Raw genomic sequence first — 19,447 nt, 5'->3', positions numbered from 1 at the left:
TCCCCGCTGTAAAAAAGTAACTTTTACTCTGAGTAAAGTTTAAATGACTTACTTTTTACTTTTACTTGAGTAGATTTTTAGACCAGTAACTTTACTTTTACTTAAGTAAAATATTATTAAAGTAACTTTACTTTTACTTGAGTACAATATTTTATTACTCTTTCCACCTGATGCCGGTCTGGGCTTCATAGTACTCCCTTACTCGACACCCTCCTCCTCAGAAACCTCAGGAGGAGGGCCAAGCAAGTGATAACATTATGCCATACATACCAGTCAATCACTCCTCTGCGCTTGGCAATTAATGGCCTGATTCGGGGTTTTATTGGTCTAGTTTTGAAGTTTTGGCCTTGTATTGTGGTTTGTGCACAAAGTAGCGTTTCTTTTCCTTCTTTTCCTTTTATGTAGCCTTTTCTATTTTATACGTGACATTTGTTTTTGAAAGTTTATGCCCGACTCATGGTTTGCTGCACATATGTAAACGAGTAAGGAGAGATTAAACATATTTCTTAAGAATAATAATAACATTTACCATGCTTTGAAGTGTTGACGAAAATGAGGATTTAGTTTATTTATTTATTAGGTTGTACAAACTATCTATTTTAAGAGGAGTACCTTTACTAAAACAAATTATGTGAATGCCTTGTTAAAGAGAAAAGTTTTAAGTCTAGATTTAAAGTTATCTACTGTGTCTGATTCTCGGATATTGGTTGGTAAATCATTCCAGAGCTTAGGGGCTAAGTAGAAAAAGGATCTTCCACCTTTATACACTTTTTTAGGGATAATTAAGAGACCACAATTTTGCAACCGCAGTGCACGTGACGGATTGTATTCTGATAGTAATTCTCTAAGATATGAGGGTGCTAAGCCATTTAAGGCTTTGTAGGTGATTAGTAATATTTTAAATTGTATGCGATATTTAACTGGTAGCCAGTGTAAAGATGCCAGAATTGGGCTTATGCGGTCATACTTCTAAGATCGAGTAAGAACTCTTGCAGAAGCGTTTTGAACTAGCTGAAGCTTGTTTACCTGATTTGCATGGCATCCTCCGAGTAGCGAGTTACAATAGTCTATTCTAGAGGTCATAAAAGCGTGGATAAGCTTCTCTGCATCTGATGCAGACAGCATATGGTGTATTTTTGAGATATTTCTAAGATGGAAAAATGCTGTGCGGCAGACGTTGGAGATATGGATATCGAAAGATAAATTGCACTCGAACATCACACCTAAATTCTTAACCGTGGAAGACGGCACCAGAGTGCAGCCATCTATGGGCAACTTGTAATCTGTCATATGTTTGTAGCGATTCGGTTCGATAATAAGTATCTCTATCTTAATGGAGTTTAGCATGAGAAAGTTATGTGACATCCAGTCACTAATATCGCTTATGCAGTCTGTTAGCTTAGAAAACTGGTGGGTTTCGCTAGGATGTGACGAGATGTAAAGCTGGGTATCATCCGCATAGCAATGAAAACGTATGTTATGTTTCCTGATAATATCTCCTAGAGGTTACATCTATAACGAGAACAGGATAGGACCTAAAACTGATCCCTGTGGTACGCCGTATGTAACCAGGGAGTGATATGACTCCTCCTCATTTACATAAAGAAAGTGATAGAGATTGGCTAACGCCTGACCACAGATGCCAACATAGTTTTCTAGCCTATTGAGTTAGATTGTGTGATCTATACACACACACACACACACGCACGCACACACACACACACACACACACACACAGAGATGTTTAAGTAGTTAGGGGTTTTATTGTGTAGTAGCATACAGTATAAATGACAAACACAACAGAAGTGTGCACACAAACACATCATAAATCAATTTAAGACAAAGTCATGAATGAAGTTTACACAAAATAAAAAAGGTACTTTTTCCTCCATCCATTGATGGACATGTTAGAAATTATTGGCAGGTCAAACTGCCAATGTAAGGGCAGCGTTTTGTAGTGGGTGGAGTTTCATCATGAGCTTTTTGATGCGTTCATTACCTCCTGTTTCTACAACACAAATTAAAAACTTTATAGAAACACTTTAGACAAATAATAATGAATTAGATGAATGCTTTTTTCATACAATAAGATAGACAAACTCAATAAGCACTTTGATTTAACTGATGTCATTTTTTACTCATTTAGATTTTTGGGACCAATCTTTTAAATGTGATGAAATCTTTTGTCTTAAGTCCCGTCTGTGGAGAAACGTCTGTTATTTCTCAACATACGGTGGTTACATTTAGCGTTCTGATTAAAACATGAATTAAAAACAGATCTTATAAAACTGCAGATTTAATCATATATACTGTAGAAATATGACATCACAAACATTATAGATCTCTCTGTGTGTGTGTGTGTGTGTGTGTGTGTGTGTGTGTGTGTGTGTGTGTGTGTGTGTGTGTGTGTGTGTGTGTGTGTGTGTGTGTGTGTGTGTGTGTGTGTGTGTGTGTGTGTGTGTTGGATTGTCTCACTTGGCTGTTCAGAAGACACTGGTGAAGTGGGCGTGGCGGGTGGGGTTGTGGGTGGGTTTACGCGATCAGTCTATTAAAAAAAGAGAAAAGTCTGGTGAAATCACAAGTCATTTCAATGTTTTTCAATATTTGCATCTCTTACCTTATTGTCCTCCATTGCTGTCCGATCATGCGGTTTAATGACGATTAATGCCAGCTCATCAGCTTTCCTTCATAACACACAACACTTCAAAAAAGCTGTCAGGAGGTTTAATGTCTGAGAAGTACTGATGTGTGAGAAACCTGTAGCCGTCTGAACTCATCTGTAGTGAAATTAATCATTTACTCATTTTATGACTCTAAAGTCCAGTTAGACACTAATGACACAGATCTATACTGGCAAAATCTCTCAGATAGAAAAGGAAATAATGCAGATTATTTAAGACAGACACACCAATCAGATCTGAACACTGTAGAAAAACTGTACTCAAAAAGATATTCTGGAGTTGACATTACTTACATTAAAAAAACATGCAAACCTGTCAAATTCACATAAAAAAATCAAAGACTTTATTTGCACACTTTGACAATGTATGATGCATGACAATAATTATTTAGTTGTGTTATCAGATTCACCATCATCAGAAACAAACAAACAAATAAATAAACAAACAAACAGACAAAAAAAGATAGGAATACCAGTGTGTGTGTGTGTGTGTACGTGCAGATGCGCCTGAGACTTGTATTACATCTTGTAAAAATGGGCATAATATAATTTAAAAGCACCAGAAGTCTCGAGTGTTCAGCACTTAAACAGTAAACAGATGAATGTGCGTGAACCCTTCAGGTTTGGTAGAGATGCATTAGGATGTTAATGTGTATTTGTTAAGAGCACTGCTGCAGGTGTAATGTCAGCGCCCCCTGGCTGTGCATCTGCAGCAGACGCATGAACTCCTCCGGCATGGCGTGCATGTGGCGGCTCGGGCGAATCTCATCATAATAATGGTAAGGAAGCGGCCGCAGCTGAAAGTCTGTGTCGAACGGCCAGAATCCGTAAACGTCCACGTCCTGGCACAGCTCCAATGCCACGTTGATCATCATAAACCCCGTTGAGAGGCGGATCTCCTTCAGGCCACGCTCCTTCCAGAACCGGTCCAACGTCCGCAGGTAAGAGGGACTGAAGAACACGACCGGCTGCTGAGGTCTGAACGGCCGAAGGGCCCGAAGAGTCTGGAGAGACCACTTGGTGTTGGACACTTTGGCGAAGGCCGGGATAATGAGGTGAGCGTTCCCGTACACACGGACTCGTTCCACCAGTGAACTTGCGTTTTTCTCCAGGTTTCTGTAACTACAGAAACACGCACAGAGGTTTTTTTATGAACACTTCTGTACCCCTTGAGATAAACTGGGTGAATCCCCATCAAAAACCAGCATTACAGGATAAAGAGCTATAGTTATGTGGATAAACATGTAGTTAGTATAACTAAGAGGCTGTTTAAACTTGGCATTAACATGCGTTTTCGTCGATCGGATCACAAGTGGACGACGTTAATGCCAGGTGTAAATGGTGTTCAAAACGTTTTGAGCTCGTCCACTTTCGACCACTTTCAACCACATCCAGAGGTAGTCGAAACCCCTGTCGATCGGATCGCTTTGGAGTTGCGTAACGCATATGTGGTTGAATGTGTTCGAACAGCCACACGCGACCGCCTTCTCTCCGCACATTTATCTAATCTGAGGTATTAAACACAAGTTTTACGTCTTTTTTTGACTTCTGGCGTTAACAGACGGTGAACAGCGCTATTTTAAGCCTTTCATTGATAAACTAAAGCGGCTGATCTCCATAGTTTCGTTTTGCAAGCGTGTGAAAGTTTCGCGATCCTATTTCATCAATTGCGCTGAAAATTCAGAGAAAGCTCTAACATACACACGTACAAAACTCTGTGCAGCATGTATACTTGCTAAACAAGCAGTGGACTGCGACATAATATTAGTTTGCATCAATATAAACAGACCACCCCCTCACAGTATTTAGGACAGAAGTGGTCGAAAGTGGACAAAAGAGACGGATTTAAATACCAGCCCTGCGTTCCAGTTCGTTTTTTTATGAACAGTCTCGTTCACTCGGATGTACGTCATTGCTTACGTTGTACGAGTGCCCACTACTGCTGAAACACTTGAAGTAGGTTCAAATGGATCGCCCTAAGCCCTTGTTCACATGGAAAGTGGAGACCACCCCCTCCATGTGCAAAGCGCGAGTTGCTGAAGTGACGTCACAATTGTGATGCATTGTGGGATATGCAGCTGCCTGAAGTGAACATATAAAGTAGACTCGCTCCCTCGGTCAAAATCGAGGGAGCGAGGGTCTGTCCACACAAACTTCCCTAGTCCACTTGACAAAGTGGAATGCACTTCAAAATGGCGACAGGGATTCCCCCGAGGGGAAGTGTTTAGGGAAGTTCGCGAGTGCGTGTCTAAAACTGGAGTGGAGCGCACCCCAGGTGTAAATGTGATGTGTCTCTCTCGTCCACTTGTGATCCGATTGATGAAAACACACCTTAATACCAAGTGTAAACAGCCCCTAATTAGACAACATGCATCGATTCCCTTTTGATCTTCTCTCAGAAATAAATACACACTTAGCCCTCTGCACAAAGGACACATCATCTGCCATTACCACAATAAACAAACAATATCAGATCATGGACCCTCTAAATAATCTAACAGCTTGGTTGGACTTCTACCATCATTATTTATCCTTTATGTTAATGTGCAAGAGAAGATTTCTCCTAAATCTTTATCTGAAACTTTGTAAGAGTTGTGTTTGTGTTCTTTGTTGAAGTCTTTTATTGTGAAGTTCTGTGTTTCATGTTCATGTCTTTTATTTTGAAGTGTTCATTGTTATGGTTAAACCCTGATGTGTCATGTTCTGATTGGTTCCCTGTATGTATATAAGCCCTATTGTGTTGCTTTGTCCTTGTCAAGCTTTGTTTAAATGTCAGCGTATTAACTGTGTAGGTTCTTCTCATGCCACGTTTATGTTTGTTGATGTTACTTTATCGAATAAAACTGCACCTGGGTCTACACTTTGTCTCCTCATAGTGAGTACTTTGTGACAGAAATGAAAGACTAGAGCTGTCGTGATTGGTCGACACGACACGACTCTGATAATTAGTCGACATCAATATTTATAGTCATTTCATTATTTTATGTTTTAAATTTTGTTCTCACACTAAAATAACATCCGTTTCCTCCACACCACTAGGAGGTGCGAACCTTATGTCTATCGCCGTCTCCATCAGTGGGTTCGCTCAGTAAGCAACAGTTTCCAAAGAATGAAGCTGGGTCGAGTGCAATGTCAAACGAGTTAGTTAGCAAAAGTTTTCAAAGGCTGAAGGGGTCTAAAGTGTGGGATTACATCAGATTAGCTGGTAATCAATGCATGAACATCTGAAGCGCCGCTGGAAAATGCAAAGCTACCATAATTTTTTTGTGAATGAACTCATTCGTTTAGGCAGAACTATTCAAAACTGCTGTTGTTTTTAAAGAAAAGGCTTGAAAGGACTGAAATTGATTGATCGTTTCGATTGATCTGTGCCGTTTGATAATAGGCTTGTTCGACTTCATGCGGCACCGCAAGAACCGACAGTCGGATGACGTCAAAGTTTCGCAAAAGCGATATAAAAGCAGACTCCTCCATATTATTTTGCGAATCGCTCTCGCAGTACTTTGATGTCATCCGGCAGTCGATTCTTGCCACCTGACTGCAGATCGATTCACACACAAAAAACATAAAAGTACAGCGAGAGTGATTAGAAAGCATGTGGAGCAGTCTACTCTCATGATGCTTTGATATCATACACCATCCGTTTGCACCAGGTGTGCCTCATGCATCTTAAAAAAGGGAAGCCTCTGGCACTTTGATCGCCCCCTGATGGCTGGATGCAATACAAGTCAGAAACCCCGACCTCTCTATGCAAACCAATGGGACTCTGCTCTAAATAAAACAATTATTTACACTTACAAAATTTTTTCTGAAAGATGGTTTTGGTCTTTTAGGGTAGTTGATATCACGCTGATATATGGTCAAATGTTCATTTTTGTGATAAGTTTCATTTTAGCTAGTAATTTAATGTGTCGTTATGATTGGCGTGGTTGAATTGGGCGCGCAAGCGTTTTGGCGGAAGTTAAATAAATCAATCAAACACCTGTATTATTGAGAACATAACCATACATACCAACTTTTACTTTTGTTCATAGAAATCTGCTGGTTTCTGAAAGCTGACTTTTAATTTACTGACAAGAAAGACATTTAGTAATTCTTAAAAATTGCTTGGATTTATACTGACATGTAAGATTAGCTTTGTCACATTAAAAACCATTAACTACACAGGTACAGAGAGAAATATAGGCTTTAGTATATATACTATAACAATAGCATTTTAATAAAGTTGTATTCTCACACATACTATATAGTTGTGTGTGATTTTGTTGTTGTTGTTGTTTTTTAACTTAAGTCTGCTTAAGGCACCCTTTTGACCAGCAGCGGCCCTGATAATAAATACACACAGATATATAAAGTTAATAAATTGTATTTATATACAATATAAAAAGAGTATGCCGCGTTCATATAACATTAGGAATGTTTGATTGAATGTTTGTTCATTTTTAGTGGTAAATTAGTCATTAGAAAAATCGATTAATCGATAAACTAGACGATATAAAACTAGTCGTTAGTGGCAGCCCTAAAAAGACATGAACATGAAACACAGAACTTCATAATAAAAGACTTAAACAAAGAAGACAAACACAACTCTCACTCACTTCTGCAACATTAAAGTTTTATTTCAAAACAGAATTTGTCTTAAGACTGGACTTATTCATGCTTTCATCAACAGCAGGGTGGATTATTGAAATGAACTTCTTATTGAGATTCCCCAAAAGACCATCAGATATCTGCAGCTCATACAGAACACAGCTGCTAGAAAAACATCTCAGCACATCGATCATTGCAGGTGCTTACGGTTACAATTACAATGGATTTTAAAGTATTATTACTCATTTATAAATCAATGCATGGTTTAGGACCCCAATACATTGCAGACATGCTAACTTAATATAAACCTATTACTCGGATCATACGGATCAGGTCACAAAAGCCAGGTGAGTCAGCATTTAGCAATTATGCCACCTGTAGCTGGAATCACCTATACAGTAAAAAATTACATTTCTCTGGCTAAAAAATATGTTTTTAAGGGGACATTTCACAAGACTTTTTTAAGATGTCAAATAAATCATATATTGATTACATGTTAATGCAAACTTGCAAAATAACTGTTAAAATGATATACATGTTATTCATTAGTTGAAATGTATTTGCTTGCCTTTAAAATAGATTTTGAAATATATTTAGTTATAACTTTCATATCAACATATATTTTCAAATTCAAAAATATATTTAGCATATATTTAAAGGGGGCATATGATGAAAATCTGACTTTTCTATGATTAAGTGCTAAAATTGGGTCCCCAGTGCTTCTATCAACATAGAAAATGTGAAAAAGATCAACCCAGTAACTTAGTTTTGGTAAACCATTCTCTGCAAGCATGTGAAAAAATAGCTGATTGAAATTTGGCTCCCCTTGTGATGTCAGAATGGGATCTTATTATAATAATACTGCCCATTAATCTGTACTATCCAATCACAGCACTGACATTTAGTGCAGAGATCAGCTCATTTGCATTTTAAAGTACACACACAAAACAGCACATTTTTGCTCACACCTACAAAGTGTCAATTTTAACATCGTATAAGAAATTTTATAAAACAGGAAGTTCTGGTTCTTCATTCTGATTGGTTGAAACGCGTTCTAAGCCGTTATAAAATACCCCGGTAAACCCACGGTTTACAACGCCCCTTAGCTGTTTCGAAATGCACTGGTAACCCACTGCTTCTTGGGGCTTATTGCTTTAACATATATGGTATTTTGAGCAAGAACATCACATATGCACTCTGGGGAAAGAGATTTATTTTACATCTTAAAAAAGTCTTGTGAAATTTGTAGGATTGAAAATATAGGAATTTATTACTTCGTCACAATTTGTCACAACCCCCATTTCCATACTGTACCATCTGCATTCCTGTGCTTACAAAGACTATTGTTACAGCTGTTTGTTAAATACAGTGGGGGTTAAAGGTGTGGTCTTCTGATTGGTCAGTTTGAATGTATCATGTTAGGTTTGGTCACATGGTCAAGGGATAGAGAATAAAGGTCTTGGTTTTCATGAGCTCTGGGCTTTTGCCTTTTGGCATTTGCCTTTTGCTTTCTGCCCTCTGCTTTTCTTCTTTACCTGAGTTCTTGGATTTAAGCCTTTAGGACGAGGCGAGGGATTTACTTTAGGACGAGACGAGGGATTTACTGTCAGCACGACAATCCTTTAATGAGGAAACAAATGTACTTTTGAAATGTGTCTGTTTTTGAGAACTGTGTTGACTGTATGCGATTAAACTGGGTTTAATTCCCATTCTATATTTATGCAAATGAACCCACTCACAGGAATAACATCAGCAGAATTTAACATCCGAATAAAGATCGCAGTACAAATTACAGCAAATACTTTAATTTAAGAGGTTTGCTTATGTGTTTAAAAACACAGTGAAATATGTTTAATAAAGTCTGATTTACCTTGCATTGACACATGTTTACATAATCAGTGCTGTTGTTTTGTCTCAAGATACACATCAGTAATAATATTTTATAAGGTATATTTGTAAAAACTCCTTAAATGTCTTAATATAAGGCCTAGTGCTGGATTAATCTAAACCCTGTCAGGGAAACCACCCCATAATGTTTACATTTGATAGATTTTAGGTTAAAAATAATACATGAGCTAAGGTTTTTAAAGCTGCAATTCAGAACTGTTGCTATTTATTTTTGCTCTCTTTTTTTAGATGTAAACCAACAATACAGGAATTAAGTACATAATGTAAAAACACAATGTTCAGATCAAAACGTCGTCTTCAGGTACGATTCAGTATTTAGTGTTTACGTCTCTTGCCACTAAACTTTAACTTTTTTAAGGAGATAAGTCATGTGGCTGGTTGCATAAACTGTTAGTCATCTGTTTTATTTTCTTCATAACAGGCCATTACTTTTTTATAATCAGTTACATAAAAATCTGTATTGGTCCAATTTGAATCTGAAAAGTAAGACTGATTAGACCCAATTAACTGCAAGACTTGTTCTTAAAGGTGCCAAAGAATGCATTGTAATTAATCTGTTAAATTGTGTTCTGATATCTACACAGAAGGTTTGTGGCTTTATTAAGCGCAAAAATGATCCAGAGTCAGTTTTTCATGTCCATTTACAACCCTAGGATTTGCCTTAGAATGAAATTATCTATTATTAAAGGGTCATGAATAATAATGTTGAGCTCTTCTCTGATTGGCTGTTCAGTAACTCTCTGTGTGTGTAAACAGATCTTATGTTCGAGTCTGTATCAGATGAAGAGACAGATTTTGAGGAATAATCGGTAACGCTTTAGATTACAGCCCAGAAAGTACTGCATAAGTACAGTGAATTTACAGCATACCTTTCTGTAATTATAGTGTAGGCTACTTATAAAGTACGTACGTGTAATTATAAGGGAACAATTTATAATATTTGGGTAATAAAGAGCTAAAAACCACCTCGGGATTGCGTTCCAGCAAACCTCCTGCAGAGGGGCGTGCGCTCTGCACCTGCGTAGAACGCTTTATACACATGAGGGCCGTTTCTCAATTCGACGGCTGCATCCTCCAGAGGTCGCATATGCAAACTGCATACATCATCATCAAGCTAGGTTTATTTTAGTTAAAGGCGCTCTAAGCGAATCTGTGTGACGTCACTTCTTGTTAACATTCAAAGTGTTTTCGAACAAAACGGAACGTAGCTAACTCCTTCCCCTCCCTTCCGTGCTTTCTGTATGAGTCACCCCTCACTCCCATAACCTTCTTGTCGTTTATTGGCTGGAACACTTTGTTATGTTTGGTGGTGGTAGGTTCGACCACTATGTTTTTGTCGCAGTTTACGGAGCTTGTGCTGTCTACAGAGACAACGTTTTTTAAAGTGTGTTTAGAGGACAGGCAGCTAGCAGATAGTGAGGAGATGTTTACTGTATGAAACAAAAAAATTGTTTTATAGCCTAAAATGCATGAATTCGCTTAGAGCACCTTTAACTGAGCATTACATTCGCAAATCATAAGCATATTACATTTTATTGAAAGTTCTAAACAAATTGTACAACATACATTTTGTACTAATTTTGTACTAATAAATAGCATAAACACATTAACTCACTTCCTTGAATTTGAAGTTTTGTTGTTTAGTAATCTCCATCATGCATCATGAAATGATAGAATATATACACCCTATGGTTAAAAAATACCTATGCCTAAATATATTTTAATACCTATATTATTCCAAAAAGATATGTGGTGTATGATTATGATTAAAGGAAAAGACCCAGCGCACTTTACAACCATTACAGAGGTCTCTTCTGAATCAGCACAGTTTGCAGAATCCATGTGAAAGCAGTCATGATGCTACAACACCACACACCAGAGAAGTGTGATCGAAACAATTCAGTGAATGTGTGTCTGTTCTCGCTAAATTGCTCTCAAACATAAGATTGTTGTTTTGCATGTAGCCTAGGCCGTATCACGTAGGCCTAATATTTGAATAGTTAGCCCGAAGTTATGAAATACTTACTGTATAAATCATTTGTAATTTTCCACGTTTTTTAGCATGTAGGTCATACCATGTAATATTAAAATAGTTAGCCCTTAGTTATAAAATACTTACTGTATATATTATTTGTATTTTTCCTGGTTGTTACCCCTTTATATTGTATGTCCCCAAACATTTCCCTTATAATTACATGTACATACTTTATAAGTACACTATAATTACAGAAAGGTATGCTGTAAATTCGCTGTACTTAAGCAGAACTTTCCGGGCTGTAATCTAAAGCGTTACCGAATAATCAATTGTTTGGAGATTGTTAATGAAAGTTTCTGAGTGGTAAATTTGTTTTTTTTTTCAGTATGGACCTGCAAAACGTAACTGAAGCCAATAGTAGAACTTCAGCGTAAACGCTAACATATAGCATTAACTAGCATATAGCATTAACTAGCATATAGCATTAACTAGCATATAGCATTAATTAGCATATAGCATTAATTAGCATATGGCAATAACTAACATATAGCATTAACTAGCATATAATGCTATCTCAGCAGTAACAACTTAATAATTTAAAGGTGCTCTATGCGAATTCATGCTTTTTAGGCCATAAAACATTTTTGTTTCATACAGTAAATCTCTCCTTCCTATCTGCTAGCTGCCTGTCCTCTAAACACACTGTAAAAAATGTGGTCTCTGTAGACAACCCCGGCTCCACAAACTGCAACAAAAACGAAGTGGTCAAACCTACCACCTAGGGCTGGGCGGTATGACGGTATATTCCGTTACCGCGGAATAAAATGTCAGACGTAACAGATTTTTCTATTCGGAATGCAAATAAGTGGGCATGGCTAACTCTGCCCTCCAGCATGTTAGACTGAGTGTGACGGAGAAACATGTAAAATAGTTCACTTATAAAAAATGAACGAGTTATTTGTGTAATTTTTATAATAAGTGCCAGTGAATCCACCGCGGGTCACGCAGCGAGACTCTTGCTTGCGCGCTCTCTCTCCTCATGCAGCAGCCGGCCGGTCTCTCGCGTGCAGAGGTCTCTCTAGGCAAGCGCAAGGAGCTGCGACGCCAAATAAAGAGTTCTTCTCGCACATAATGCTAATAGTTGTAAAGTTTTCTGAACTTTAAGCATGCTAAGACAAAACTCGCCTTTATATCAGTGACACGTGCGATGATGGAGCGATGTAGTTTGACGCGCCATTTGCTTGTACAAACATAATTGATCGGAAAGACGAGAAAGAGATGCAAGTGTTGAGGTCTAATAGAAAGTAAAGGGCGTCAAGACCTTAAAACAAACTTTATGATCATCACATCATAGCATCTGTCACATTTATAATATCTAGAGCTTCTTCTCTCATATACAGGTATTTATCCTGTCTGTAGGTTTTTGCATATATTTATACCTGTTCATTTTACATATTGCATATGTTTTAATGTAATGTATGCATAAATACAAAATACAATGAAGCCATACTATAGCTTCAATAGTCTATAAAGTTAATTACTCAATTAAAAACAAGATTCAATGCTCATATTTTAAAACTGTGGTGAGCATTTAGTTACAAGCTAAAGTGAGTGGTGTATTTCTGTAAATTTTTATCATCAAAAAACAATATAAACTGAAAAACATGTATACCGTGAAATATTCCGTTCCGTGAAATAAAATGACTCATTCCGTGGAATAGATTTTTGGTCATTCCGCCCAGCCCTACTACCACCACCAAACATAACAAAGTGTTTCAGCCAATAAACGACAAGAAGGATTTGGGAGTGAGGGTTGGGCGTTGTTCATGATTCTTTCAGAAAGCATGGAAGGGAGGGGGAGGAGTTAGCTAAGCTCTGTTTTTGTTTGACAACACTTCGAACATCAAAAAGAAGTGACGTCACACAGATTTGCTTAGAGCGCCTTTAATGTGTAATTTAATGTTGTGGTGTACATCTGGACTGTAACGTCACAGTTGGCGTTATGTTGTAATTGGTCTGTTTTCCAGCGCTCTTTTGTATGCATGAGGTTTACATAAGGAGGAGGAAACAATCGTGTTTGAGGCTCATGATATATCATCATTACCATCTACACAACTCTTATTATTCATCTATGACTACATAAATACAGTTTTACATCCGTCTCTTTGAGTACATTTTTGTGTGTGCATCTGTGTTTGTGTGTGTGTATGTCTTGGTGTGCGTGTGTGTGTCTGGTTACTAACTTTTTCTCAATCTGACTGGGATTAATGGTGACTAGATTCGTCTTCACACCAACATCACTGACATTAAGAGTCGCCAAATTAAACCTAAAAAACAGAATGATGGTCAGAACGAGATGTGATGAACGTTTATAGATGGATGAGGGATGGGACGGTGGTCTCATTATGGGATGTCTTTACCGTATGACAAAGTCTGCACTGTCAATCTTTTGTCCACAGCTACTGTTCTGTAAAATCCCACCGCTTCCCACCACAGCACAGCGACCCAAACCACCAGAAATCCAGGGAATGCCCTATATACACATGTACACAAACACACAATTACAGCACAAATAAACGGGTTTTACAGAGCTTGATATATTCACACGCACCTCAGGCAACATCCTGTGAAGTTTTGCATCCATTTTGTGTATTCGTTTAATATTGTTTTCATACTGAATCTCTTGATTGACAGCTGTGTTGTGCTTGGTAAGAAATAAATTTTCTGTGGCATTACAACAAAACTTCAGATTGACCCTGTAATAAACACACACACACACACACACACACACACACAAAGAAAGAAAAGCAGTCATGGATTAGATGTAATATTTCTGCTCTCTTCATCAGTATTCATGTGTTAAAGGAACAGTATGTAGCGACTAAGATTTTTATCACAAAATAAACCCTGACAGCTTGATCAAAAGCCAGAGACAAAGCCAAGTGAGTAAATATATACGGGTATATAGACACCAACTACTCATATGACATCAACTCTTTTGTAAGAAATGCAAACCTTTAACATGGAAAACTCATTTCCTTATGACTTTAAAGAAGACGAACATGCATTTGGTTTAATCATTCATAAAATCTCATTAAACAATTACGCATATGTTTGAATGGGGGTAATTTCATGCCAATATTATTGAAAATGGACAGACTAAAAGTCACAAATAGATATTACAACTTGTAAACACAAAACGCAATCTACAAATAAATAAAAAATCCACAAACACAGTCCTCGTGATCCGCAAATGTAAAACAAGATCTACGAATCGTCTTTGTGATCCACAAATATAAAGCATGATTTACAAAAAGAAATCAGTGACTTGTACTTGAAAACCAGAATTTGAATGAATGTAAAGTGACTTCTTTGCAGATGAATATCATTTTCTATTTGTAGATTGTGTCACATTTGTTTTCAGAATTCTGACACTATTGTTTCGCTTTGGTGACAAAATAATGCCATAATTGTTGAAAATGAAGAGACTACAATTTGTAAACACGAAACAAATCTGCAAATAGGTTCCAAATCTGCAAACAAACTCCTTATGATCCGCAAATGTAAAACGAGATCTACAAATATATAAAAATCCACGAACAGACTCTTCATGACATACAAATATAAAATGCGATTTACAAATAGATTTAAAATCCGCAAACCAACTCTTTATGATTCACAAATAGAAATCATCGACTTGTACTTGACAAACAGAATTTAAATGAATGCAAAGTGATTTGTCTGCGCATGAGGGTCATTATTTGTTTGTAGATTGTGTTGCATTTGTTTTCAGAATTTTGGCACAACTGTTTCGCTGTTTTCCATTAAAAAAATCTACAAATGCCCTCCTCACAATTTGCAAACAAACACAGTCTAACTTGTATTTTCCAACCATTGTAAAAAGACATTCTTACACATTCTGTGCAAAGTTCAGCATGCAAGTGTTGAATCTGTGTTTGCAAATCACAGGGCATTCACGAATCCTTCTGCACAAGTCTACAGATCTTTTTGGCACTATCTTTCCGCAGAGTTTGTCACTACGATCCACGCGTGTAGTCAGCCAATCAGGTGTATTGCTTCAAAGTAATGCCACGCCCCCTCAATAAGCTCTTTTCAAAATAAAAGCTGGGCTCACTGCCATTTACCGTTGCCGGTGTTACAGCGCTGAAAGGCGGCCAGACCGCGTTATCGATATTATATTAATGATATTAAAGCATTTATGTATAGCATGGCCAGGGTTTAAATTGGGCCGGGGCCGTCCGGGGCTAAGCCCCGGCACATAGGCTGAAGGTCGCGCTCTGTTCTTGCCAGTGTACCCGGTGCGCTTGTGCGTGTGTACTCGCTGCGCGTGCACTGATGCGAAGGGAATAATGCGTTTTCATTCATTATGGGGCATACTCACCAACGCAAGTTCAACGATTTGCGCGAGCAGATTACAAACAAAGTCAATGCAAAGACGCAACCAGGCGCGTACTCGCACGGGGCGATGCAAATGACGCGAATTGGGCGCCACAATTGCCGCGAAAAGACGCGCTTTCCCTTTAAATGCGTCTTCGCGCAAGTTATGCAACTCAAGCGAAAAAACTCAGAACTTCAAGAACGCGCTCTCACGCAGGATCATTTGATGAGGGAGAGAGAGAGAGAGAGAGAGAGAGAGAGAGAGAGAGAGAGAGAGAGAGAGAGAGAGAGAGAGAGAGAGAGAGAGAGAGGTAAGAATGGTGCCCACGTCGAGAAAACTTAATAGAAGACTAGAAACGTGTAAAGGATTTAAGTATGTATGTCACTCATTTAATTACATTATGTTAAGTATAACACTGGATATAACTCATTGTATAGTTTAATAAAATAATGTATTTTGATTACACCAATCAAACCTAACTATATGATTGTTTTAGCTGCTGACCAGCATAGGGAATCTCTATGTCTAATTTATAAGACATGTTGATGATATACAGTACTGTGTGTTGTACCTTTTCTTGTTAATTGAGTCTTTTGGGGTAGCCTATCTTATGCCTAGAATTATTCAAGGAGGTTGATTATTTTAAATCTGATCAGTTGTGCATAATGACATGTGCAACAAATGGATATAGGGTGTCAAACACATAGATTTGCATCATTTAAAATTCAGAAGCTCTTCTTAAAATATTTTGGGTCAACCTCTGGCACAGCTTTAAAGCTGAAACTTATCAAATCCTATAAGAGGTCCAGAATGTCATTGAAACACACCAGTGGCTTTGGTATCATCAGTATTAAACATGTTACCCCTTGAAGTACCCCTCCCCGCAGAGCCCCCCCACATAACAAATCCCAATTTAACCCCTGAGCATGGCAAATATGTAGCATTAACGTGAACTAGAACAACCCCTCGTTTAAGTTATTATCAGTGCCTGACAATTCAGCCGAGGTCATTAAATCGTTAAAAACACTGCATGAAGCGGTTTTATCCTTAAAACATCAGTGTCTCTTCAACGAACATTTGCCGAGCGTCAGCGAGCCAGCTGGATGGAGTGGAGCTGCTAAGGTGACGCAGCTAAAATAAAGCAAGCGGGTGCAACGATAATATTGGATGTAACTTGCCGTAATTAACAAAAACATGAGCCTTATTTGACAGCAGCACTAATTGAACTATTTGACCATATGCATTTCATATACATACCGTGACCGGAATGCACTTACAAATCGCGCTGTTAGAAACATTTAACTGTTTCCAGACTGTCGCTATCCCTTTGTCAAGTGCTGAAATGTCACTTACTGAATGACTCGTAATTGTAGCAGAAGCTTGTTTAGGCTAATGATCTTCAGCCGATGTGCACTAATATTTTTTAAAATATTATTAATTATTTTTCAATGACTTATTAAATGTTTTAATAATTTGTGCATCATGAAATATTCTTTTTTCATATTTAGTTAGGACTCGTCCCACTGCGCAATGCCTTCTGCATTTTATAATATAGTTTAGATTTTTATTTTTTGTTTATTATCTATGTTTATTTATTATTAAGGATTATTGCATTGTACCGTAAATATTTATTTGGTTTCTTTAATCAGATGCCATACCCTTCAAAAAATATTTTTTTACTGTAGCCTAGATGAATTATAGCAGCAATTGGTAGGAACCATTTATCAATTCGCTAGTACCAACTTTTACCAAAATTGTACCAAATACGTTTTCCTTCTTAATTAATTTATGTTTAGTCATTTAAATTTAATTTCTCGTTTGAATTTTAAATATATTATATTAAAGTAATTTAAACAAATAAACAAAGAAAAAAACCCCCAATAAATAAATATAGCCTACATTTAAAACATTACATTATCGTTATTGCTGGAGTGCAATTTGCTGGTTGTCCTGCAGGTGACCTGGTAACACTGCTGTCTTACGATGCACTTATAAATTAACGATTACTCCAGAGCACTCGTAGATCTACGATGATTTTCGAGTGCTACTTAAGCTACAAAGCTTTTGGGAAACGGCCCATAATTCTAAAATGAATTTTAAGATTGTTTTTACGATCTACTTACCAGGGGCGTCGCTAGACCCCTTTTACTGGGGCACGTGCCCCAGTGTAAATCTTTTGTGCCCCTGTGTAAATCTCAAGTTTACATTTTAGCAGTTAACTAGTTTATTCCTTTACAAAGACAATCGCGGCAAAACGGATCTATATGCAATGTAGTTACCCAATTCACGTTTGAAAAAGCGACGCAACAGTCGCACTGACGCGTGCACGCCTCAATTCATGTCCGCGTCGGCGCACGGACATGAATGGGTGCGCGGACGCGGACATGAATTGAGGCGTGCACGCGACTGTTTTGCCGTGCGCAGCCGCATACAAAGTACACGCGATTGAGTTGGTTTATGAAAACATGGCGAGGCTAAAGTAAGTTTCTAAATAATAATGAAAATCTCATTGACGCATGTGATGGACATCAGAAATGTTTTGTGCAAAGCAGGAAAAGGGAAGGAAAAATGAGAGATGATGAATTTAAGGGAGTAAAGACACATAACATCCTACCCTGTCAGGGCTTAAACATTAGAGGGAAAATTTCAGGAAAACCTCTGTCAATAGTCTATAAAATTGCATTGTTCACATACAAAAACTGTGTTATACTGTTCTGTATTTTCAGATATGAAATTAATATTTAGTTCACTAGCTCTAGGTCATAACATAATCAGTTAGCAGTAACTAAGATAGATTTTTTAGTAGTCATAAAATGAAAATATTCTTAAAAATAAAAAAAGAAGTTATTAATCATTGTTATGTAAAATGCAAATGTGCATAACATTTTTTTCTCTCCAGCCATTATTTCCAAACATTTTATGCCTTTAAACATGTTAATTATGTTGTATATATGTATATATGAAGATGATACTTAAATATTTTTAAATAAATGTTTGTCTTTCTCAGTACTTGTTGCAATGTTGGAATAGTGGGTTAAGCAAAGGAAATTGTATCTTGCACACCGCAGGCTTTCAAGAAAAAGTAAAAAAAAAAAATGGGGGGCCTGTGCCCCAGTAGAGCTTTATGTCTAGCAACGCCCCTGCTACTTACTTAGCCATGCTTTTGGGAAACCCGGCCCTGCTCGTTTGGAATTTGCCTGGCGCACAGCCCAGTCAGAAAGATTAAAAGGCGGGCTTTGTTTTTAAAAAATGTAATGCATTTCTTTATATTACAATAATGAACAAGTCACCAATTTATCAAGTATCGATTCATTATTTTCACTTAATCCTTTTTGCTTTTTACAAAAAGTAGAATAGGCACGCATATTCTGCATTTAGCCAAAATTATGACTGTGGCATGAAGAAACTTTCCTATTTTAGTGAAAAATAAATAAGTTATTTTGCTATTATTACGTAGCATATATTGATGATTTTTAATAACAAATATGACCGTTTTAAACAAACTAAGTACACTGATAAAAATAATATGAAAAAAAATTATACGCTGGATTTACTAAAAAAAAAAAATACAGTGCATCATTTTTACATACACTTTTTTAAAGTAAGTTTTACATTGAATTTAAGCCTTTGCAATTTAAGCAATTGCAATGTTTAAGTAAGTTTTACATGGAGAAGCAATTAGGCCTACTAAAAATTCCATGTAAAATTTACTTTAAAAAGTGGATGCAAAAATGATGCACTATCTTTTTATTTGTTGTTTATTATCTATGTTTATTTATTATTAAGGATTATATTGCATTACCCAGTTGCGAGCGATCGTTATACGTGCATCCTTGGGAAACGCACGTAAATGAACAACGAATGTTCGTTAAGTAGCTCGTAGAAAGCGCTCTTA

At 37.3% G+C, this 19,447-nt stretch overlaps 1 protein-coding gene and 1 long non-coding RNA gene across 3 annotated transcripts in view; both read right to left on the bottom strand.

The window, feature by feature from the left end:
* Nucleotides 1-1,764: 1,764 nt before the first annotated feature.
* LOC135764991 (uncharacterized) lies at nucleotides 1,765-2,925 on the bottom strand. The gene is made up of 3 exons (XR_010540382.2): nucleotides 2,618-2,925; nucleotides 2,476-2,545; nucleotides 1,765-2,008 (listed from the first exon to the last, which is right to left on the bottom strand). It is a non-coding gene; the product is annotated as an uncharacterized lncRNA (long non-coding RNA).
* A 163-nt stretch (nucleotides 2,926-3,088) lies between these two features.
* The window catches only part of LOC135764990 (alpha-2,8-sialyltransferase 8F-like), a 29,621-nt gene continuing 13,262 nt past the window's right edge, over nucleotides 3,089-19,447 (bottom strand). For both annotated transcript variants that reach the window (XM_065275666.2, XM_065275665.2), the window contains exons 5-8: nucleotides 13,765-13,909; nucleotides 13,574-13,686; nucleotides 13,397-13,480; nucleotides 3,089-3,802 (exon numbers count right to left, since the gene is read on the bottom strand). In XM_065275666.2, coding sequence (XP_065131738.1) covers nucleotides 3,340-3,802; nucleotides 13,397-13,480; nucleotides 13,574-13,686; nucleotides 13,765-13,909 — 805 coding nt within the window. In that variant the 3' untranslated portion in view covers nucleotides 3,089-3,339. The remainder of the gene's footprint in view (nucleotides 3,803-13,396; nucleotides 13,481-13,573; nucleotides 13,687-13,764; nucleotides 13,910-19,447) is intronic.

This window comes from Paramisgurnus dabryanus, chromosome 21, assembly GCF_030506205.2.
Source record: "Paramisgurnus dabryanus chromosome 21, PD_genome_1.1, whole genome shotgun sequence".
NCBI lineage: Eukaryota > Metazoa > Chordata > Actinopteri > Cypriniformes > Cobitidae > Paramisgurnus > Paramisgurnus dabryanus.
The sequence above is the reverse complement of the archived record's forward strand: the minus strand, read 5'-3'. Positions and strand labels throughout refer to the sequence as shown.